At 43.7% G+C, this 24,533-nt stretch overlaps 1 protein-coding gene across 1 annotated transcript in view; it reads left to right on the top strand.

The window, feature by feature from the left end:
- The first annotated feature begins 4,637 nt into the window (after positions 1 to 4,637).
- xirp2a (xin actin binding repeat containing 2a) overlaps positions 4,638 to 24,533 on the top strand; it is a 68,096-nt gene continuing 48,200 nt past the window's right edge. The window contains exon 1 of the mRNA XM_075477668.1: positions 4,638 to 4,856. Within this exon, the coding sequence (XP_075333783.1) occupies positions 4,653 to 4,856 (204 nt within the window). The 5' untranslated portion in view covers positions 4,638 to 4,652. The remainder of the gene's footprint in view (positions 4,857 to 24,533) is intronic.

Below are 24,533 nucleotides of genomic sequence, written 5' to 3'. Positions count from 1 at the left end.
CCTTTCCTTGATTTGTTTGGGAATAATACACTTTCCTACCCATCCCAGACTGGGTGTTATAGAAAGGATGGGTGAGGCAAAAAGCTGTTAACCCATTTCCTGGAGGCCTGCTGAGGTTCACATGTGACCAGTTGCACTCCCACAGTCTATTTATGCATTTATGATCAATGCAAAATTAATCAATTGTCCTGCCACTTGCTTCCTTTACTCTTCACTAATCAAAGAATTGTGCAGAAATTACTGGGGTGGAAACACTCACTTTTGCCTTAAACCTACACATTTAATGGTGGATTTGACATAAAGTATTAAGTTCTGTGGCCATGTTTTACAGTTATTTTTGGCATGTCGTTAGGCACTAAATGGAGTCGCCGCATACGGCTGACATGGTTTCATAAAATAAATGAATACACGGCAACAGAACTCCATGAACCTGGAGACTGGAAAGAAACTGGAGGGGGGGGCGACCTCCTGCAGAACCAGACTCAGGGAAGAATGCCGGCCACCTTAACTGGTTGGCGGCAACAAGTCATATATAACCTGAAAAATGGTCATTTATTCAGACCTTTAATTTAAACCTATGGGATGAGCCTTCTAAACTAACCTTTTCTATAAGGCGACAAAAGGTATACATCTCAAAACTAAAATATGATATACTGAGGATGTCCGTTACTCTGCTCAGTCCAACGTGTATGAGCGTTTCCTCATCAATGCAAACAAAACTCTCTTGTGTTTCCATAAACAAGCTGGAAAAAAAAAAAAACTCTGAACCACTTGATGTTGCATGGTCTTCAAACAAGGAGGAAGGAGGACAGTTTTGTTGGTTGTGAGGGGACAGGAATTGTAAAAGATTTACTGAAATGCAAACTTGTCAACGTAGCAAAGTATTACTGACATCAATGACTAATGTAATGACTGAACTTTGACCTTATCTTACTTGTAAGTGGAAAAGGTAACGACTGAGCCACATTATTTCTGTCAGCGTGGTGTAGAAGGGGAGGACACGGATGCGGACTTTCAAAGAAAAGGGTGATTTATTAACAAAAAACAAAGTATCAACATAAAACGCGGCAGAGCCGGAGAAAAACTGAGCTATAACCAAAAACAAAAGAACAAGGACATGGCATGGAATAAATACTTAGCTTTGACGAATATGGCGTGGAAACATGGCGTGGAAACATGGCGTGGAAACTAACAGCAACAGCAGTAACAGTACCAGTGACATCAACAACAACAAAGATCCGGCAAACTGAAAGGGGAGGCAGGAAACTAAATAGGGATTGAGTGATTAAGTGAGTGGGTGCAGCTGGTGGGGAATGAACAGGTGAGGGGAATGAACTAATGGCCTGAGTGAGGGAAGTGAAGGGAAACCTAAACATGGACTGAAAAGAAACATAACCTAAACATGAAAACTAAAAACATGAGTCTCTGGGCGTGACAGAGCCCCCCCCTCAAGGGGTGGATCCCAGACATCCCAAAAAAGTCCAAGGGTGGGAGGGAGGGGCTCGAAGCCGGTCGGGGAACCAGAAACGGGCGTGGTACCGGCTTCGGGCAGCAGGAGGCAGTGGTCTGGCGGACGCCCAGACCACAGACGGCGTAGCCGGAGCAGGCGGTGGTCTGGCGGACGCCCAGACCGCAGACGGCGTAGCCGGAACAGGCGGTGGTCTGGCGGACGCCCAGACCGCAGACGGCGTAGCCGGAACAGGCGGTGGTCTGGCGGACGCCCAGACCGCAGACGGCGTAGCAGGAGACGGCGGTGGTCTGGCGGACGCCCAGACTTCCGTCGGCGTGGCGGCAGGAGACGGCGGTGGTCTGGCGGACGCCCAGACTTCCGTCGGCGTGGCGGCAGGAGACGGCGGTGGTCTGGCGGACGCCCAGACTTCCGTCGGCGTGGCGGCAGGAGACGGCGGTGGTCTGGCGGACGCCCAGACTTCCGTCGGCGTGGCGGCAGGAGACGGCGGTGGTCTGGCGGACGCCCAGACTTCCGTCGGCGTGGCGGCAGGAGACGGCGGTGGTCTGGCGGACGCCCAGACTTCCGTCGGCGTGGCAGCAGGCGGTGGTCTGGCGGGCGGCCAGACATCCCGTGGCGTGGCAGCAGGAAGCGGTGGTCTGGCGGGCGGCCAGACATCCCGTGGCGTGGCAGCAGGAAGCGGTGGTCTGGCGGGCGGCCAGACATCCCGTGGCGTGGCAGCAGGAAGCGGTGGTCTGGCGGGCGGCCAGACATCCCGTGGCGTGGCAGCAGGAAGCGGTGGTCTGGCGGGCGGCCAGACATCCCGTGGCGTGGCAGCAGGAGGTGGTGGTCTGGCGGGCGGCCAGACATCCCGTGGCGTGGCAGCAGGAGGCGAAGACCGTCCCCCGGTCGGACGGACCTCCGACGGGGGGGGAGCCCCCCCTTTAAGGGATGGATCCCAGACATCCCCAAAGTCTGGGGGTGGGAGGGAGGGGCTCGAACCGGTGAGTCCATGTCGGGCTCTGCCGCCTTATGGTCAGGCCCGGAGGCCTCTTGGTCGTGGTCAGGCCCTGTGGCCTCTTGGTCAGGCCCTGTGGCCTCTTGGTCAGGCCCTAAAGCCCCTTGGTCAGGCCCTAAAGCCTCGTGGTCAGGCCCTAAAGCCTCGTGGTCATGGTCAGGCCCTGTGGCCTCTTGGTCATGGTCAGGCCCTGTGGCCTCGTGGTCAGGCCCTGTGGCCTCGTGGTCAGGCCCTGTGGCCTCGTGGTCATGGTCAGGCCCTAAAGCCTCGTGGTCAGGCCCTGAAGCCCCTTGGTCAGGCCCTAAAGCCTCGTGGTCAGGCCCTGTGGCCTCTTGGTCATGGTCAGGCCCTGTGGCCTCTTGGTCAGGCCCTATAGCCTCTTGGTCGTGGTCAGGCTCTAAAGCCTCGTGGTCAGGCTCTAAAGCCTCGTGGTCAGGCTCTAAAGCCTCGTGGTCAGGCCCTGTGGCCTCTTGGTCGTGGTCAGGCTCTAAAGCCTCGGGAACGGCTGGGGCCGGGGCCAGCTCTGGGACGGCTGGGGCCGGGGCCAGCTCTGGGACGGCTGGGGCCGGGGCCAGCTCTGGGACGGCTGGGGCCGGGGCCAGCTCTGGGACGGCTGGGGCCGGGGCCAGCTCTGGGACGGCTGGGGCCGGGGCCAGCTCTGGGACGGCTGGGGCCGGGGCCAGCTCTGGGACGGCTGGGGCCGGGGCCAGCTCTGGGACCGCTGGGGCTGGGGCCTGGGATGCTGGAGTGGTGAGGGAGGGTGTGTACAGCGCGGCTACCTTCTGTGGCTCCATGCCAAAGATATCCAGCATAGCAGCGCGCTGTACACCCCTCACCTCTGCCCAGATGTGCGTCACTCCTGACATGTGCCTGAGAACCTGCTTTCGTACAAAAAAGTCAATTAGTTCATTGGCAGAGTTCAGTTTCTCCCAGGAGGTGCAGCTCGATGAGAGGCAACAGAAGTCCCCAGCCAGCTCCCAGAAGGTTGTGTAGTCCGCCGCGTCCATTTCTGGCCGGATCTTTTTGTCAGCGTGGTGTAGAAGGGGAGGACACGGATGCGGACTTTCAAAGAAAAGGGTGATTTATTAACAAAAAACAAAGTATCAACATAAAACGCGGCAGAGCCGGAGAAAAACTGAGCTATAACCAAAAACAAAAGAACAAGGACATGGCATGGAATAAATACTTAGCTTTGACGAATATGGCGTGGAAACATGGCGTGGAAACATGGCGTGGAAACTAACAGCAACAGCAGTAACAGTACCAGTGACATCAACAACAACAAAGATCCGGCAAACTGAAAGGGGAGGCAGGAAACTAAATAGGGATTGAGTGATTAAGTGAGTGGGTGCAGCTGGTGGGGAATGAACAGGTGAGGGGAATGAACTAATGGCCTGAGTGAGGGAAGTGAAGGGAAACCTAAACATGGACTGAAAAGAAACATAACCTAAACATGAAAACTAAAAACATGAGTCTCTGGGCGTGACAATTTCTGTTCAGACTGCAGGATCTGCAGGTGCAGACCATTCTTACGGATCCTGAAAACCATTTTCTAAACATAGAGTCTAGCATGTTAGATCTGTTACTGTTTTAAGGTGTCTGAAAGGCCTTTTTTTCACTGAACATTATGAGGACAGTCAGACAATGAGTCGAGTAGCATACTTTCTTTTTTCTGGATTTTGAAATGAAATCTGTGAATCATTGTTTGTTAACATGTTATTCTAAAGGTGCAATTAGGCTTCAAGGAAACAGGACACGAGGGCCCACTTCTCTTTCCTCCTTTATTCTTAGGCAGCTCTCTTCCCCTCCTCTCCCTCTCTTATCCTTTCTAGACTGTCGTCACTTCTTTGGGCTGTCTTAAAACTCACATCTCAATTCGCTTTTCTAAGCCCACATGTGAGTTTACATATGCCTCAGTGTATGAGTAATTACAGGGCAGAGGAAAGAGGGAAGAAAAGGGGGAAAAAAAGGAAAAACCCTTTCCCCTGTGAACTTTTTCATTCTCTCCTCCTCTTCTCCCCCCCCCCCCCAAGCCTCTCAGAACCTCCGTACAAGGCCAGAGAGCTTCTCAGATAGAGAAGGACTCCAGCAACATCGCCCCGTCTCTCTGATTCACCTTACATAATAGACTTCCTCTGCAAGCACAGTCTGAAGGGAAAAGCGGGGGTGTACAGTTTCTCTTCAACAATGGAAATTCAATCAGGAAATGGAGAGGAGGTGGCGAGCATGACCTCGGGCTTCGTTTCCTGCGGTCCCTCCAGGCCACAGGTAGGGGCATCAGACGATCCAGTGCTCAGAGAAGACCTGCAGGCTCCTAAGAGGATCGAGCGCTTTGATATCCCACTTAGTAGCCTGAAGAGGATGTTTGAGAAGCCTGCTGTGACAAGCACTGTGAGTACCGCCCTTGTTCATTTTTTGATTTTAGATTTTGAATTGAATTGTACAAAGTTCTTCAGCTCTTATGGTAAATGGAGTGCTTTGTGTGGCTTAAATGGATGGCTTTAGAAAAAATTAAGCAACCCTCAAAGACTTAAAAGCCAACAGTGGTGGCCGTGATTCTGAGGTTGTCCCTGAAGAAATATAGATCTAGTTTAGAAGTAGTGAAACTTTACATTCTGTAGATTTCCCTGTTGCAACGTAGGTCAGAGACCCCAGTCTTTCAGGTGACTTGTGTTTGGATAGAAAAGGGAAAACCGAAAGCACAAGTCTGAAACAAAGATGGCAAAGATATTATTCACTTGCCTTGAGTCGGGGTTTTTCCATCATTTTGTTAATTCCAAAAAGTGCTTACAGGACACGTTTCCTTTCCGTAGAGGAGAGTGGCCTTCTCTCTCCTGCTTTGTGTTTTTTCCATCCCAGCTGGCTTCTATGAGAGGAAAATCTAAGTCTTTTGGAACCGAAGCGTTCCGTTACAAAACAACTACACATTTGTCCAACGTCTGTCATATGAGGAGACGTATGACCTACTTTTTGCTCCGTACATGGTTAGAGCATCAAATCAAACCCCTCTGAATCTTTCAAGGATTATGAGCCCTATTCAGGTGCATGGGAACCTCTCAGCTCATAGCATAGCACCTCAAGATCCAATGAATTATGGGGAATGTAGTTGTAAGTATGTGTCTGTGCCAACTGGTGGCAGAGATGCAGAGGGTTTGCGGACACTTGACACCCTGTTATTTAAGACCTATTTTGGGGGGCTTTATGGTTAAGCAGGACTTCAAAAATAAACCTGTAATTGCTATGCTGGCTGCTGGAAGCAGCGAGAAGCTTCTGTGTCAGACTAGATACTCGGTAGAGAGAGACGTGGCTCCGTCACAAGCACATCTGGCTCCAGAGATGAAAACATTTGATGAATTACTGCGGTTAATGAAGCACATCACTGAGGCCTGGATTAAATGTCTGCTTCTTTTGATGTTTGCTTTGGCTTTTTGCTCCAGCTTTTAAGGTTAATTCATGCAGTGTCTTATCAGACATGTGACTGGGCTACAGCGGAATGACCCAGAACAAGCTCAAGGGATAACATCTCTGCTTTGCTTATGTTGTGGCTGCTCCACTGAAGGTTGGGTATTTTTAAAACTTGTTAGACAGATTTAGACTGCAGTCTTGAAAATTTCACCGGCTTCTTCGTAAGCACAGGATCACTGAGACGTGTGTTTTGTTGTGACCTGTTACCAGTCTATCGTCTAGTAACTGTCTCACTGGCATCATTTCTAGCCGTGGCGGGCAATCTTTTTCTGTGAAAAAGCTCTCAAAGTCACTACTTTCTCAGGGATCAAACAGCACAGAGGTAAACTCCATCCCAGTTTCCCAGGAAAAGGTGTGTTTAATGTTTTTGTGCACAAAGGAATTGTGACAAATTAATATAAAAACGTGTAAGCTGAAACATGTAGACCTTTGTAAATGTCTAACCATGAGTCTCAGCCCAGCGGCCCCCTGCACAAAAGTGTACAGAAGGTCACAAAGGTCTGGATTAGCACCTCCTGTCCTTCCCTGCTTCCTTTATAGAGCATTTTGACCAAGTACACACTAGTAAGACCTGGAAAGTTGACTTATTATGTAGAAACAGGAACAGAGACGCAGGAAGTCAAGATGCTACTGAATGGAGACTTAAGCCGTGTCTGTGTAGAGAACTAAACAAGGTAAACGTAGTAATTGTCCAACTTTTGACGCTTTGTTGTGAAAACGCATCATTTTGTGCCGTGGATCGCTGTAGCTATTTCACATTCCGATATGAGATCAGGTTGAAGACGAGTGCAAACCAGCATGTAGCTGGAGCCCAGAAAACAAACTCCAAATGATTGTTCAAGATCTGCCTCATATTATGAATGTGTAGCCTACAGCAGTAGATTAGAAGTTTAGCTAACATGAAAACGTGCTAAACTTAGGAGGTTTCTTTAAATTTCCATCAGTATGAGGCACATATGTATATTAAAGTTATGGTTTCAGTAACTCAGTAACCAATCCACCCTGATCTCTGTGGACAAAGAGTAGATATTTAATTTATTTTCTTTAAAAAAAATAATAAGTTGTCCAGCTGGCCACCATGTCTGTGTTTCACAAGGCAACAACACATGCTGTGTCTTGGCGTTGTTTCATAAGTGCTTCATTAATCTTTGCTTGAAAAACTTTCGTAATCAGTGTCAACAGAGCATACAGGCAACGTTCCCAGACTCCCAGAGACAGAAGAGGACAGGCTCTCTGCATCTTACTGGTTATAAAACCTGACCTTGCTGCCAACTCATCTGTATTGCTGAGCTTAATATGTGATGACGCATGGTATTTTTTTGTCCGTGCTCCATTTAGTTTATCTAAACAGGACAATGTTATTGGACGGCCAGCCATAACAATGACTGATGGAGTCCCTGGTGGTTGCTCAGCTGAGGCCAAAATCCTAAGTGTGAGCGGTCTGGGGGGGGGGGCAGTCTGAGTTTCTCAATCGCTGAGAGGAGAAGCAATATATTATGAGCAAAAAGCATGCCTTTTTTCCCCACTCGTGTAAGTCGAATGCTCCTCAAGGGACGCTGGCTTGTGTTTAGAGCATCTGTCTGACCTTCTGGTCAACATTGAGAACACAGGAAGGAATGCACACATGGGGAAGCACACGGCTGAGACAGATGACAATGTAATTTCTTATCATGCAAGAGCCAAACACTCAGAATGAACACAGAAAAGATGAACTGATTCAGAGTCAGTGATGTTTTTTTTAATTACATTTCCTGCTTTTTAGGTATTTTGGCCTTACCTGGCTCACCTTCATTATGTGATGGTACCCATTGGCCAGTGGGTGGCAGTATAAGATCTATTGGACTAACATGATATCAAAACATATCACTGAACAACTGACTATATGAAAAGGCATCTAAATGATATATCTTTATCATAGTGAGACAACTGCTTCTTCTCCATGCCAGAAAGAATTTTAAAATGGCCTTTTAGAGTTCTTCAGGACTGACATTATTCGTAAGGCATTAAAATTCTGACATTTTGGAGAAATGTAAAACGCAGCAGAAAATATTTGAACAGGATGTCATACGGTGGGATAATGTGAGTATCACCTGAGTAACAGGATAACATGCCACGGTTTAAAATGGAGACAGGGGCTTTTTTTAGGCGGAGCACTCATGCTCTCTCGTTTCTGACCGACTGAGGCGTCTACATAAACTCGAGTAGCAGCACAAGAGGTCTGGAATGTTCCCTCAGTTTATTTTCATGATATGAATCATCACCTCAACTAGTGGACTCGTGTCCACTTGAATGGATTGGGGCGATAGGTGTCAATATTTCCTCCAAAGAGCCTTTGTGAAACGATCTCAAAGCATGGTCTTCTGATCCAAATGGCAGTGAATGAAGCAATGCTTCAGGCTTTTCATACAGTTCATTTCCGTGGCATTTTAAAGTCACCCTTCTCTAGCTTTTAAGCAAGCGAGTGTTGTCACTCTGCCACTTTGAATGATCTCACTTTAAAGTGTCAAATTTATTAGATAAACGTAAGCCCTGTGGCTAAGTGTAAACCCTTTTCCCCTAAGTTAAAAAAAAAAGAGGAAATCAATATTAAACACTGTATCCAAATCAAGTCAATTAAATGTTAAATAAACTAAAAGCCACAATATGTCTGCTAGACATTGATTTAGACTACATGAGGGCACCAGTGTCCTCATTAAGTCTATTGAGCTTGTAAAAATTCCATTAACTCTTCCCTGTAGTCTCAGTTTCACACATTAATGGAGCTGGCAGCAGATGCACGTTTACGTTGCTCATCTGCTGTTTGATGCTGACCTGTTGCTCGCTTGGAAATAATAAGAGTTACACTGTTGTTTGTTTTGGCAGAGAAACACAGCAATGACACACACCTGCGTCGTTTGCTAACTCTAATTTGCCTATCTGCCCTTTGTTTACAGATAAAAGCATATGTGGGAAACAAATCTGTTTTTCCCAGAGGTATTGGGTAGCACGCGCTTCTTCGCTCCAACGAAAAATAATCTATTCCCATAGCAGAGTGATGAATGCATATCTCTGGGCCTCAGATGGTCTTTTCTCTAATGCAGGTCGACACCCACCGTCCCACAAGAGCATATGTGTTCTACAATTAGCCAAAGACTCCAAAGGCTGTTTCAGTCATTCATTATGACATTATGTCATTGCGGGGTACCTCCACGCCATCTCTCATCTCTGCCACTCATCGCTGCGATAACGGAGAAATAAGAGGAAGGAGTCTTGGGGAAAATGGGCACAGTGGCTGTAAATCTTTCGACTGGAGCTGAGAAAGTTGAGAGGTCGTATGCTGTGCTTACACAGTGTTGCTTTGAGTTAAAAAAGAAAACTGAGCTCACAGCGGCAATACTGAGTATTAGTTTTACTTGCTACATAGAATTCACAAGCAATCCCTTAGCAAAGTCAAAGTCACATGTACAAGACGTACAGAAAGAACCAAAATAATGTTTCCGTCAGCCTTTGCGGTGTAACAAACAAGCTGTGTCGTGTATTAGGGGTGTTTTTGCACAACATCCTTGGCAGAACTTAATCCACATTTCTTCACAACCTGCAACAGTTAGAAACACAGGAAAACAGTCATACTCATGAGTAGAAGCAAATCTAGTTTATAACGGGGACAAAAATGCTGACGTGAGTTTAAAAGCGGGAGGTAATTCGACGGTAATTATTAGCTAAGAAGGGCGTTGAGACTAATAAAGGAAACTGGATTTATATCTACAACGAGGGCAGGTAACGCCACATCCCTGGAGAAATATAGGCCGTCTGCATTGGGCTTTGTTGAGAGTCCGTTCAACATACAGTATTAGCAAGTTCGCTCACCTGCATGAGCTTGTATTACACACTCACATAATTATAGACTAAAAATCCCCACAATATGAACTAGGTATGCAGTATGCCAGCTGATGTCAGTTCTATGGCTTGGTGTATATATTTGGAGAGGCTGAAAACAGAGCCGCAGGAGCAGTCACTTTAGAGTCGTCATGTAAAAATAGTAGTGCCTGGTGATGTTGGCATTGCTCAGTGAACATTTAGAGGGAAGGAGGCCTGATGAAAGAGACTGAAATATAATTTATATTCAGCCAGCACAGGACTTTATTGTGAAAGAGAGTTCTGAGAGTGAACGGGAGGGAAAGGCTGATGGCAGTGAAGACGAAGACAGATAAGAAGTGATAGAGATTCAGAGTGAATGAAGGGGGAAGATGGAAGGGTGGTGCTTATAAGAAAATCAACGTGAGGCGGTGTAGGTGGTAGGCTGATAAAGAAATGATATTGGTTTGTCCTTGGGCATGTGCAGAACAGATGAAACGGTGCTTAATGAAAATTAAAAGAAAAACCCACGGGAGCAGAAAATCACAAGCAAAAATGTTTGCGTTAAAGTTTGCATTTCTGTTGCAATTATACTCTGCTTTGCAGAGACAAACTCACAGGGCAAGCTCTATAATTGGTAAACTGATCTCTTGTCCCACAGGTAAAGCAGACCTTCTCTTTCCTGAGTGAACGGTGTGCAGTCATCTAAAGATGAAACAATTCAGAGCGTTTGATCTATGTCAGAGCATTCCATGTTGGTTCACCGCCGTTTGTGTCGCAGTTATGCAAAAATGTTGTGGGCATTCAAACAACAAGCAATTACAAAGATAGAAATCAGCTTTGAGCAATGCCCTTGCTTTCAACAAACGTAAACGTGCTTGACATCGACCTTTTATCTTCATTTTCTTTGAGCTATGAAGAAAAAGAGCAGTGGGAGTGTAAAACCATCAGTCACTCCCACTTTACTCAAAGCTTTACTCGGGTAGAATTTGATGATTTGTTCAAGTCTAAAGCAAATGTGTTGCTTAAGTAAAAGTATGTACTTAAGAATGAAATGTATTCACAAGGGAAAAGAAGCTCCGGTGACTATTGCGCTACCAAGAGTTATTTACCGCACAATGAATAAAAACATATAGGCTATCTTAACTCCAACTATTTCATATCAGCGAGATCTGCTTATTGTTATCACATAATTATCACATAGTTTGCTTTGTCCAAACCTCTGACTGAACAAATTTACTGAAAACAGCTAATTGACTTAAAAGACTTTATATTGTTTATGCTGTAAAATTATGTAAATGATAAGCTGTGCAACAGAATTATCTTCTAGGTAAAGGATTCCCCGGGAATCCCTCATAGCTTTCAGGTCCGCAGTTATAAATTTCATAGGCTGCTTCAATCATCAGCTACTTTAGATATTCAGCATATTCTATTTTTATTTATTGCATAGCAAGTTCACATACTTGTCCTCACCCTCTTAAAATACATGATTTAGTCGTCTTGCAGTATTTTATCATACTGCCTTTAAATAAACATTCTATAAGTGTGTGACAAATGCCAAGTGTCTATATCTGACATCTGGTGTAAAGACATAAATGTCTTATATCGGTTGGTACAGACGACCAAGTGAAAGTGCTGATTGAACCTCCCATTCCAGCACCAGTGGCCTGATATCGTTCCCTTTAGTTTTCAGTGGTCAGTACACACAGGGTTTTTTTTTAGCAGTCAAGCTTCGAAACGGAGAGTCACTGGACATCTGTCAAGCTTAAAATTTTCTGCTGCTGGGTCAAGATCTGGGTCAAATTTGTCATTTGCAAATTGACTTAGTTGGGCCAGCTTAATCACTCCCCTCCCCTATCAAAACTTCCATCCAACAGTGTCCCTGAGCAAGGCACTTAACGCTGTACAAATTCAGCGTGAAGTGTTGAGAGACGTGCACCTGAATGAATGTGCAATTCCAACTTGATTCATGTTTATACATTAGACATAAAGGAATTTTTCAGTCAGCAGTCCAGGAAATACTTTTGCTAATCTTGTAATGCCACTAAGGGGCCTTTCTGTATATAGCAGTTTGTGCTCTATCTACTTTTCCTTGTGGCAGTGTGTGTGTGTCAGGGGTGGGGGCGGGGACGACGACAACTCTAGGCTGACCCACCGCAAAGTGTTTAAAATCTTTGCCATCTGGACAACTTTCAGCATAGCCATCACAGCCACATTTTATCCAAATGTGGGCTACTTTTGGAGGTTTTGGCTCAGTTGCAGCACTAACATTTTGCAGCTGCAGAAGATAGATGTGGTGCAGAGCTCATAAACTGGGTTTAAATGTGTCATGGCAAGTATTGTGAGAGTCAGGCCAAAAGAGGAGGCCAAAAGAGGATGTAGATTTGGGAAATGTCCAGCGGATAAGCTTTGGAAGTCATACTTGCCCTGAGTTAATGCCGGCTCACTTCAGATACGGGCCATGTTTAGGGAACACAAACAATCTTTGATATGTCAGAGCACAGGACACATTGGCTGAGTGTTGCAGCAGACTCAGGACTCCGCTGCTCTTATCCGAAAATACTAACTGTAAAACAGTTGCAATAAATTTGTGTGAAATTCACAGTGTGAAATTCCCTAAAGCTGTCTCTTCTGTGGCCCCAATCGGAGCAGCTCTAAGCTTTAGCTGTCCCATCAAAATTCTTTGATCGTTCTCTAAACTGAGTTCACTCTGATCATTGACTAGACAGGTAAAACACGAGCAAACCCCACTAAAAAGAAAATCCCTTCTGAGTGAGGCAGGAATCACCAAAAAAAGAGTCCAAGCTAAGCTAACAAGCTAATGAGTTCACTTTACCAACACAGCAGTTTGCGCACTGATGAAACGAAAAAACATAGCCAACAGTGGACGGTGAATAGAGGTGTTGCCCAATGTTACAATATAATGCTATGAAAGCCCAGAAGAACATTAGAAAAACTTAGAAATAGGCACCTATTTTCTGTCATGGTTTCCTCATCACACAAAGCAACAGTGGGCATGTGCGAAGAAAGCCCAAAATGCCCAAAACCTCCATTGGTCCACACGGACTTATGTGTCCAGAGACAAAGTGCTCTTTATGATAATATCAACCTAGGTTTCTATCTCGCTCCATGCTGTGCTGTTTAAAAGAATGACGGATTTAGAATTTACTGCACATCGAGCAGACGCAGGGGAGGAGAATTTTGACAGGACAGAACCACAAATATTGCCAAAGGAAAACTCTTGACTAAATGTTGCATCATGGTCCCATGGTACCACTGCATCCAAACGTAATGTGTCAAAAACCTGCCAAAAGGATGTATGAGGCAGAAGTTGTGACCAGAGGAGCAGCATACACAAATGACTACTTTGCTCATATATCAAGACAGGTTTTTGTACAGGTGAGTTCTGACATGACGGTAGCAGACTTCTTTTCCTTCATAAATGTGAATCACACAATCCAGGTTTTCTTTATTATGTTTGTGTATCCGTCTTACTTTTTGCTGATTTAGCTGCTCTGTTTTGCTGCTCCACAGCTTTTCACTGCAACACTGTCTGCATGTTTGGTCTTTAATTCATCCATTCGGTCGCTGCTGGCCGTGGTAGAAAAACTCTGATCACTACTAAAGACGAAATTCCATCCATCACAATTTTTCTGCTGTTCGTCAGACTTTTTATTCCACCTGCTGTAGTCATTCTCTGTCCATTTACTTTTTCACTTGCTACGTCTCTGTCACCTCCCTCGCTGCTTCTGAACCAAATCTCCTTTGAGCCCATGGGTGTCTCACTGGCCTCTGTTCAGTCATAATGAGAACAGCCGATGGATATTAAATCAAATTTTTTTCATGCTTCCTTTGGATTGCACAAGGAAGCATCAGACGATGCAGAGAGAGGGTTGCATGTACACTGGGATGACCTTCCAATGAACAACGCACACAGTTGCATATCCATTTGCATTGTTCATTAACCTTCAAGAAAGAGGTGATGGAAGATGGTTGCCTTGAGAACCCGATACAGATATTACACGTATCCATTCAATTTTTTTTGATGATGTTGTTTTATGGAGCTACAAACAGCTTAACACCCCAAAAATATACTGAAATAGATCAAATAATCTGTATCAATATTAAGATTCAAATTTAACATCAGACACCTTGAGTATGAAAAATATATATTTGCTTTTAGGGGTCTTTAAGGACACATTTTCCCTACACAAAAAAATCCCAAAAGAAACAAGTGTGATCAACAAGTACACTTAAGATTGTACATGCTGTTATCATTATGACTACAAGAGGTCACTTTTTAACATATAGTAATGATAGGTCATGGTAGACATTTGGACAAACAGCCTATGGCGTTGTTTTTATCCCCTTCCTGGACATTTATCAATGCATCACGTAGCGCTATAACATCACTAATGTCTCACTAACTTAATTTAATTATATTCCTTCTCTCTTTTCTTGAGTGTGTTTTCCACTTACACCTGATGGTAAGTGCAGTAAGTAGGATACAAGTCGGTTCTTTAATTCTAAATCATTAGGGTTGAAGTTTAGGCTTTTTCTCAGTTTTTTTTTTTTTTAGCTATACGCCACAAAAATGGGTAATCACTTACCAAAGTCTTTCTGCAAATGTTCTTAGCCTTGGTGGGTCAGGATATTCTCATTCCGAAATCATCACATTCCGCCGCTTGGTCAAAAGCCCTATATGTCAGATTTCAGTGGACAGAGTACCTTTTTTACTGTCACTTTCAGATATACAAGGAACTGACCAACTGCTCTTTATTGCTAGTCATCCTTCTGTGGTGGTAAGTGATGCATCAGCAGTTAATCGAGACAGGGAAACATCATTATATAGTGCTGGGTTGCCAACAAGTAACACAAATCATCTGGAGGAGAATAAAGTCCTGACTGCTATCTTGAAAATAATCAGTTCAGTTATTTTTTCACTACTGCACTGCACATCAAAAGTACTTTGTTAAGGGTAGAAAACATGGCTTTCAAACATAGATGGGTCTCGGGGTCGGGCCAGAGAGGCATTGGTTCCTGCTGAAATCTGATTGGCCCAGTCCAGTCACTGGTTTCACTTTTTAATCGATGAACAAAAGCTATGTCACTTCTTAGAACTACAGTGATGCGGTTTTTGTATCTTGTGTGAAAAAAAAAAGACATTTTGATAAAAGAAAATCAACTGCAATTTTGTCGTAGACAGTATTTATAAGTTATAAACTTTTAATGAGTGGTAAATCCCAAATGAACCTGAAGGTAGTGTAATGGTGCGTTCCATTTGAAATTAGAGGCAAATTCCAGGCAAATAAGAACTTGCAAATTGTATTCAAAGGTCACCTAAACATACAGCCATCAGCAGACAACGAATGGCTGATGAAATGTATGTAACGTAGTCTAGATCTAATTTGGCCCCTGTATGGGCCCTGACTTTGACAAATCTTAGATCCACTATTGTGCTTGAATGTACAATAAAATTCACTTAATCACAGAAAGCATTGCCAACATAGTTTCCATGGAGACACGTCCTGCAACTGTTTCCGTACCAGATGCACGTCCAAAAGTGATGCTTTGGGGGTACCCTCTGCACTCAAAACAGATGGAGCAGGATCTGACTGTGTCAGAATGTGCCGAGTTGCGCAGGTTGGGTGGTTCTGATTAAGGAAGGTCTCAAATTCCAGGATGGCGTCCAAAAGCTCTATTAATGACAGATGGCACACATTAATTGTTCAACAAATGCCTAAAGGCACCAGAGATGTGATAGCTAGACATCCTTGTGTAAGAGAGTTTTCTAAATGTTGTCAGAATTGAATATTCTCATTCTCATCATCATCATGTTCACTAGTTCCTTCATTCTCTCACATTGGTTGAACAGCGGCTAGTATCAAGGATATAAGTGCAGTCCTGTGTTTTCTTTTTATTGCGAGTATTGAATTCCAGCTGATGACAACAAGCTTGCTTAATGTGTCTATAAAGTCTGAAAAATGAGGCTTGACTGTCATTTGCAAGCACTGAGGCACCGTTTTAATAAAATGATCTGGATTATGTTGTATTTGAATCCGTATGTGGTCTCCAGCACCATCACAGATTTGTGAAGCTACGTACAATACATCAGCAACGAGTTGATGAATTACCCACAAAAGGAAGCATTAGGCTGCACTTTTACAACTAAACTTTGGAAATTTTCTAATTTTGTGACATGTCACTGTCAGCATTACGGAGAGGAGCCCCCACTCCAGAACTAATCACCCAACTTTGTTGGAGGGGAAAGAAAATCCATCCATAGTTCTTTAATTTAAGCCTCTCTTAAGCCTGACTTTTCCGATTTTTCCCTCTGAACTGTATATTTATTGTTGGTGTGTTTGCACAGAATAGCTGCAGGTGCAAGGTTTTATCTCGCAACTGTACAGCACACTCTGGCAGTGACTGATAATCCATCACATTGGGCTTGAAAAAGGGATTTCTATCAGTCAAATGTTATTCTTTTAAATCTTTAGGATTTCATGATGCTCAAATTGGGTATATCCATCCCCAGCTGTCATTGGGCGAGAGGCAGGCTACACCCTGGACAGGGCGCTAGTGCATCACAGGCCCACATAGTGAAAAAACAAGAAAAACAACCATCCACACTCACACTCACTCCCAGGGACAATTTAGAGTAACATTGGGTATATATTTTTCATATAGATACTTATTATCTACAGCTTACCTGAGACCTAGTAGAAGAAATGGAACTGACCCAGGGAGTCTGTAATAGAATTTTTTCGTATTGAAAAAGTTTCTCTCAGAAACGCGCTTTCATATTCGTCGTGTTTTTTGTTTGGACATATTTACTGTGTAAATGGATCTTACTCTCAACATCACTACAGGTTGAATGGGTTGGTGTTTAAAGACAACGGCAAGCATATCTAAGATATGAAGAGCTGTTCGACGAAAGTGGACGAGCTGCAGCATGTAAATTCGTCACTTTATCTTTTTTTTGTGCAAATCAGTCTCTCTTTGCAACAGCTGCGTCTTTCAGGATGACAATTACAGAATTACCTAATGCCCTCACGCAGGTCCTCATTTATTCATTCACCCATCTATTTAGTCGCACAGTCTGAATGACTGAGCCCCACAGGACAAGGCAGCGTGGGCTAAGCAGGTCTCAACATACACCTGCAACCTAACAGAAGCCGGTCTTTGAATTAGGGTGCACGACTCCTGCGTGCTTCAAACAGGGATGCTTCAAGGTGGGGGCAGCAAATCCTGACTTTCAGCATGTAGTAAGTGTTTGTGTTTTTATTCCTGTAATGCAGCACTGACCTATGACATTTCCAAGCATAAAGAACCTCCACCTAATTTAAGAGATGAACCAGTGCTGCGTTCGCACGTTACAGACGTGTTAACGAAGAACCACTTTAAAAGTGGTATTCTTAGATGTTTTTTCAGGGCAGCCTTTTGAAAGCACACAATTTTTTTTAACCTATGAAAAATGCCAAAGATAACACAGTTTGACAGAAATGAAACAGTGTTTTTGCACCAACAATGCGATTCCCCGAAGAGCTATTAGGCTGTTAGATTGGCATATCTCTGGATGTCCTTAAAAAAAACTGAGGAAACTGGACATAATAAGAATAGAAAAAAAAAACTCCCCTAAAAGTGTCAGTCCTAAACAAATCTATGTCTAGTATCTGAAGGTGATTAATCATGAGCCAAATAAAAAGTAAAATAAAAAATTAGTTGACAAACTTTCGGAAAACTAAGGTGTAGCACAGAAGGAGGTTTGGCTGTAAAAGCACCATGAATGGACAGGGGTGTTCTTTTTGTAGTTTGGCAGCTACTTAGCTGAAGATGTCACACACATCGGCAGGTAACACAGGGGAACTCTCTTGGTGGATGAAATAGACAGAAACTCATACCGAACAGTTAAACATCTGATATGTTGAAATGCACCTTCTCAATTACATGTCCAGGACTACATCATCTGTTGTTAACAAGCACTGCAGTACATCCTCCTCTACTGCTACCAAGATTTTTCTTAGGGTTCTTCTTAAGAAGAGAATATAGAATATAATTGTATAAAATCATACTTTAAGCTCCTCCTAAGCTACGTACATTAAGTTACGGTCATTAAAGTTAAGTACACATATCAAAAGATTAGGAAAGCAGGGCAAAGGTTACTGACATATTGAATGTCCAAATATATATATATATATATATTTGATCTAATTCCACCTCTTTTCTTTTTCATATTCAACTGCTAGCTAATTCACATTAAATATGAACTACCTGTGCAGTTGCATAGTTGCACATATCTACATGAAAGATTTACAATCTACTAATCGGTTGCTATGAAGAGGTTTTGGTACATCTATAGGGACACTGCTTTTCTTTTCATTGGTTTAGTCTGTAAAGTGCTTTGGTTTACACCACGATTTTTACACGTATTTAAGTGTACACAAAATATATGAAATGATCAGTATGACAGTTGCTTTTAACTGTATCAACATCAGTATGTAGTTTTGATTAGGGTAAAATTGTTAGGATTTATTTCTATTCAGGCTCCTCGTTATTCCTCCTTTCATCTTATCATTTGATAACTGAATACACTTTTTCTTTTATTGCTTTAGGGGAATGGGAATGTCTAACTAGCAAATGAATGCCCTAGAATAATTCAGCCTGATTGGGTAATATACACCTGTGAATTGCTTTTCTAATATCCTTATGAGCTCTTTAATGAGTAGTAAATGACTTTCGAACATATACCTGAATTCAAATCTCTGGTTACATTTTCATGGCGGTGAAGCAGCTTTATGGCTATTTATGGTTGCTGTTACACTTGCCGCACTGGAATCTATCCACTTGCATAATAGACTCTTCACATAGAAGCCATTTTGTCATGAAAAAGCAGGTATACCCAGAGAGTCTCTATTATGAGATTATAATCTGTAAAAGGGCTGTGGTATACCCCACCGTTGCTAATAGGCTTTACTTCAGATCATGCTGCATTATTCGCACCTTGGAAATTGGGAATCGAATCTCTTTTGCTCCTGTTTAATTTCACCATAAGTCATATAGTTCACCTAACTCAATAATAAACGAGGAAATTAAGCTCTACCAAAACTTTGCTAAGAGCTTCATATCCTGCCAAGGACACGTGACTCGTAACTGGCGTTATGTGATTATTGTACCACTTGAAAGTTAGAAATCCGATTTTTTCTATTTGTCGATGAATGCACCGGAACCGGCAACAGCAATCACAAAAACAAACAAAGACTTTTTGCCCATTAACAGCAACAGTTCCTAATGTTAGCCACTTAAAACACAGAGAAATTGAGCCATAGTGAAGGTCAGAGTTTGTGGAGCCAATATGTGACGGAGGAATAATCACTTTAGTCCTTTTATTTTTTTTTACTCTTTCTGGTCCAATTTGAGCTGTTCATCCCGCGCGACGAGATTATTCCCCAGAGACGTGCCGCAGCCCACCAGCTGTCCATGTGCGAATTACAGACGAAGCAAGTGTGAGTATTTGAGAGTGATATGTGGTCTGAGCTCTCGGGCTGTTTGCTATCTGCTCTCTCATACCAAAACAACATGCCCCAAGGTTATTAATAAGAACTACAAATCTCAAAAAAGCCTGAACCCCGTGGACCATTTGGCCCTAAAATGATAGAGGCATAGATTGATGGACAAAGGAGGTCGTTGCACTTGATGTCACCTTTTTTTTAATAACTCAGTAAATTGGGGCAAGTCTCCTGTAAGAATGTCACAAAAAACCGGCTGCTGCGGCCTACCTATGCTTTGCATAAAGGCTGGGCCAGCAGCTCTCCCTGCTTTTTAAATGCCAGTGACAGCCAAAGTCCACGTCCCCAGTCAAACAAAGGCTTTCTGTGGACAAGTTGTAGTTTCAAATCTCTGTATAGACATAGACACGGAAGCCATTTTTTTTTTCACAGGCTGGGAAGGAATCCCTGCAACTTTTTTTTTTTTTTTTTTTAGTAAAGCAGCTTTCATACCTGACAGGTTTCCTTGCAGTCTCCTTGGTTTTTCACACTTATTATCTTCCTTCAGCCCAGAACTGCCAGCCCAGTTTCATCAGAAAACTTGACAAAGGTGAGTTTGTCCATCACTAAAACATACCTTCGTAGCATCACAAGTTGTGCTTTTAAGAAGTGGGATAGCAGAGTGTCCTCCGGCATCACATCGCGTGATGGAAATGAATAAAATGTGTCGGTCCTAGCCGTGTATTTTGTGGCATCTAAACGTAACCACGTTTTTTTTTTTTAACCCCTGGACATGGCGCAATCATTTCCGGTCATTTATTTCTTAATTTTGGGTACCCCTTTGGCGCGGCACACTTCACTATAGCAGGACATCTCTGTTTGATAAGTCTGCCCAGTACCTGCTTGTGTGAGTAACTCCATGTTTCTGAACGGTTGTCGGAGCAACAAATGGATACGTTTAGTTGTCTCATGAATAAATTTATGAACACAAAGTAATGAAAACCCCCGTAGCTGCTTTTTCACTCAGTGTAACATGTTGCTTATCCTAAAACCAGTTCATACATCTAGTACCAACACAACACAGACCTTTGAAACAGTTTTACTCACAGCTGGCGATTCAGATTGGTGCACTTTTAGTGACGGAGCAGTCCGGACTGTTGGCATCAGTCTCTCTGCAAAGCTACCGTCATACTGGGCTCTGTTCTTGGACCTTTTCTGGGTCTTTTGGGGAAGCTTAAAAAAGCGGCCAACTTGCCCTCACAACTGAAAGCACCATTTTATTGAAGTCACCTCTGAACCAAACTCAAAGTACGGTGCTCTGAAAAATAGTAGCGGATCACTTGTCACTTGTGGTGCGATAACGTGCACGCATCTAGTCAGTATAACAGTGTTCTGCAGAAGCAACCCAGTGTAAGAATCCACAATGCAACTACTTTGGTTTCCAGCTGCATCCAGTCCTATTAAGCAGCTCAAACGGGGTGACCCCACTTTGAATCTTTGGTTTGAACTGTCCAAATTGTAGTGTTTGCAGCTGAGACCACCTACACTGAGGCCGACGTCTGACCGAGCCAAAAAGGGTTTTTAGACTCCCACACGACCAGAAAAACACTAAACGTACAGTCACGTATTTTCTGTTGCATTTATTTAATCACAGATGTACTGTTGGTAGCTGAATTTTATTATGTTTTCAAAACTCATTACACCCCAAACAATTAATTTACATAGAAATAGATGGATAGAAATTAAACTAAAGCAAACGGAAGACTGAAGCTTTTGGACACATTTTTCTCTTCCCTCTCGGTCTCTGTTTCAAATTTGAACTTTCCTCTTAAGACCTTCGGTCCAGTGCTCCATTTGCCTTGGTTAAAGCCAGTGATTTGTTTTCTGTACTCGAGTCTCCAGAGTCATGTTTGAGAGCAGCCACTTGTATGTTATTCCAGCAAACGCATAAGGGAGCTTTCGCTCGAAATCTTGCAATTCAGACGGTGGTGGAAGTAGCCAAACAGTAAGTCACGCGTGTGTGACTTAATTTCTCGGCTCACTATTTGCCGGGCCGCAGAGCAGTGCTACTACAAAGACATGAACGGTTTCGGCTACTTTACATGAAGTATGTCAATTTGGAGGCTTTTATAGATGCAGGAGCATTGGTCCCAGGTGTGACGGCACAAAGCGGCCTGACATTCACCCACAAGACAATCATGATAACAAGCATCCTTCAGACACTCTCAAGCGGATCAGAGAGCTTTTCCCAATACAAAAGGGAAAATGGAGGAAGAAAGGGGGGAGGGGACAAGGTGCAGAGGAAAGGTAATGAGATATGGAAGGGAAAGGAAAGCAGATAGCAAAAGCAGTGTGAGGCGGTGGCAATCGGTTATCAGCTCGCGCAAACGTGGTTTTAACTCCCCATATGATGCGTCTTGTGGTTGATCAAATTAGAGGCCAAATTTTCGAAAGATCATTTCCTTTTTCTGCATGTAATTTCACGGGATCTCAAACACCCACGGTGTCAAAGGTCATCCACCTAGATTACGAGGACGAAAGGTTAATTACAGTTATTGTACATACTGTGTTTACGAGTGGTTGAAGTAATGCAAAGGGCTGCCTTGGCTGAAACGTGGGGTTTCACATACTAGTGAGCAAATGATGTGTAATCCGCAAAGTCCAAAGAAACAGGTCTGTGATTTTTAAAGCCTTAGCTGCAGGCCAAACAATCAGGAGTGGCAGGTTATGGTGCTCGATCAATTAAGCGTTCACTGGCTTTTTTACAGCTTGGCTTGGTAATTAATGCCATTTTGAGGTCATCAGTCAATCATCTAATGGCATCTGTCAGTGATTATTTCCCAAGGCCGGTAAACAAAGAATTTATTCGGACAGTAGTTTTGAATAAATGTTCATTTAACTTGAGCAGTTACGTGTGTCATATGTTATCAACAACCGGTGCATAGGAGCAATCACCCATCCTGCTATCGAAATAATTGGTGCTATTGACGAGCCCATTTTTGTCAGCCACTAGTATGAGATATCATTAGACAGGATTTCGCTGCTCTTGAAGTGTAATTACTCTGCTTGTCATTTCGTCCTTGCTCCCGATGATTGAGAGACAGCAGAATTGGATGAGAGCTTAAAAAAAAAAAAAAAAAATACAAGAAAAAGGCAGCCTAACGCTGTGGCAGCCGTTGCTCAGGGGAAGAACAGGCATCTGCCAATAGGTAGGCCGGAGGTTAAATCCCCAGCTTCCCCCGGATCACATGTCCAAGTGTGTACATGTATGTAACACCGTGTAGACTAAGAAGTGCTTCATCAGTGTGTCCATGTGGGGCTTTTTATTTTACCTGAACCGATGGAGCTTTTTGCAATGAGAAAAATGGCTGCACGCAAAGTGCTGCTTCTAGTGTTCGTATGGGTGAAATGGGGTCCAATTCAGCTACAGACAGTGTAGGCCAACATTGGCATTCTGGGGAAATTGAATTCAATTTGAAAATCAAGAAATTGTATTTTCTATGGAGCATGCTTCATCTAATTAAATCCTTGGTTCAGCAGTACCAAATTATTCCTCGAATTCAATCCATAGTTGATGTGGACGGAGGTCAAGGATAGAGCCTTGAGAAAAAAGAGAAACTAAAAGAAGTGACATGAAATATTGAACTTAATTCTTCAGTAACTGTCCAATTAAGTATGACCCCCCCCCCCCCATTTTTTTTCTTTCTTTTTTTTTTAAAATTTAAACGGAGGATGACAATGGCGGACAGACACGGAGCTGGTGAGGAAAGGGAGGCAATCAGCTCTCCACAGTGACCCTCTGTGTGCCTCGGTGTGTCATTAAAGTGCTGCTTGGAGCACGGCTTGTTAACGGACGTAGATGTCAACAGCTGAGACAATCGGTGAACATGGAAAACATGGATGTGGCTCACAGTTTCCCAGACAGGTCTGTGGGTCTGTGAAACTGACAGCATAGGCCGGCAAAGGTGATATCTCCTTCTAATAGGCACCGGCATGAAGGTGGAGGATGTGACAGCTAGTTTCACCTCTTCCAGCTCGCAGTGCATGTCGTAGGTATTTCCAGTTTCCATGGTTTCACCATCACGGATCTGACCGTCTCCTATGTAGGCGTCTGTCACACATGTCTGTCATAGTCCCAGATGGCCAGAACTGATTGTATTAGCGGAGCTTCTTTTAAGCGAATCCAGTGATTGAAACATTTTTTTCCCATGTTCATGGGGATTATATTTTGTGACAGAGCAGCCAGCAGTGTTGGACAGATTTCACCGACCACTGTCCCTTATTAACTCCGTCGCTCTGTTGGAGATGTGCAGACGTCCCTCCCTGCACCCTCCCACCCACCACTGTTGGCCAGGCTCTCCTTCTCCTTCCTCTGTGGCGGCCTGTGCCAACAGAGCATATGGCAGGGGCTCCGAGCTAAATAACACTTTGTAACATTTGCATGATCTGGAGCTCTGCTGCTGTTCAAGTTGCCGGTTTTTGTATCTCATTAGGCCAAAAATCAATATTTTGAAGAGTTGTTCATGTTTTACAGATTTCAGTTGATTTAGTTTTGTTCTTAAATTAGGCGTAAACATGAGTTTACTGAGGGACTTCGTCTGGCCTTTTCTGTCGGACTTGAGTATTTGTACCCACAGACTATCCACATATGTGTTGCAGGGTCCCCATATATTTCACAGTCCACAAATATATAGTCTTGTATGCACATAAACATATTTGCAAATTGTGCTGTACTTAGCTATTGCAGCAGTTAATGTACATATTCAACTTTCAGAATGACGTTACAGAGCGTTTGGTGACACAGCTGACTTCATACCAGTGTAGCAAAAGGCTGCCACTTCTAGCTTTATATGAAGAGGAGGAAAGAGCGCTAATTAATCGGAAAAAATATCACAATCTCGAGTCGCACACGCATGCGGTCTCATTTCTAATTCCTGGCCGTTCACTTGCATTTATGTGTCGCTGCGATCAAAGCATGCTGCATTCACGTGTTCGCGTAAATAAAGCAATCCCAGACACGTTCTTTGATCTCGGACACACATTGGAAACCAAAAATTCGCCGATCGTGTCAAGGATTGTAACTCCTCATTCCACCATTGCTCATGTAACCATGGCGATAGTTGTGGTTTTTTTTAAGGCTTTGGCCGACAGTAAAGAGCAACTTTTGTACCACCTGGCTGTCATTGTGCATGGAACATAGTGCTTTTGATTGATTTGCTCTTATTTAATTTCATCTCGGGATCAGCTATAATTCTGCTGTCTCCTGCGTTGGAGCTCAGTGTTC

Source organism: Odontesthes bonariensis, chromosome 11, assembly GCF_027942865.1.
Source record: "Odontesthes bonariensis isolate fOdoBon6 chromosome 11, fOdoBon6.hap1, whole genome shotgun sequence".
In the NCBI taxonomy this organism is placed as follows: domain Eukaryota; kingdom Metazoa; phylum Chordata; class Actinopteri; order Atheriniformes; family Atherinopsidae; genus Odontesthes; species Odontesthes bonariensis.
The sequence above is the reverse complement of the archived record's forward strand: the minus strand, read 5'-3'. Positions and strand labels throughout refer to the sequence as shown.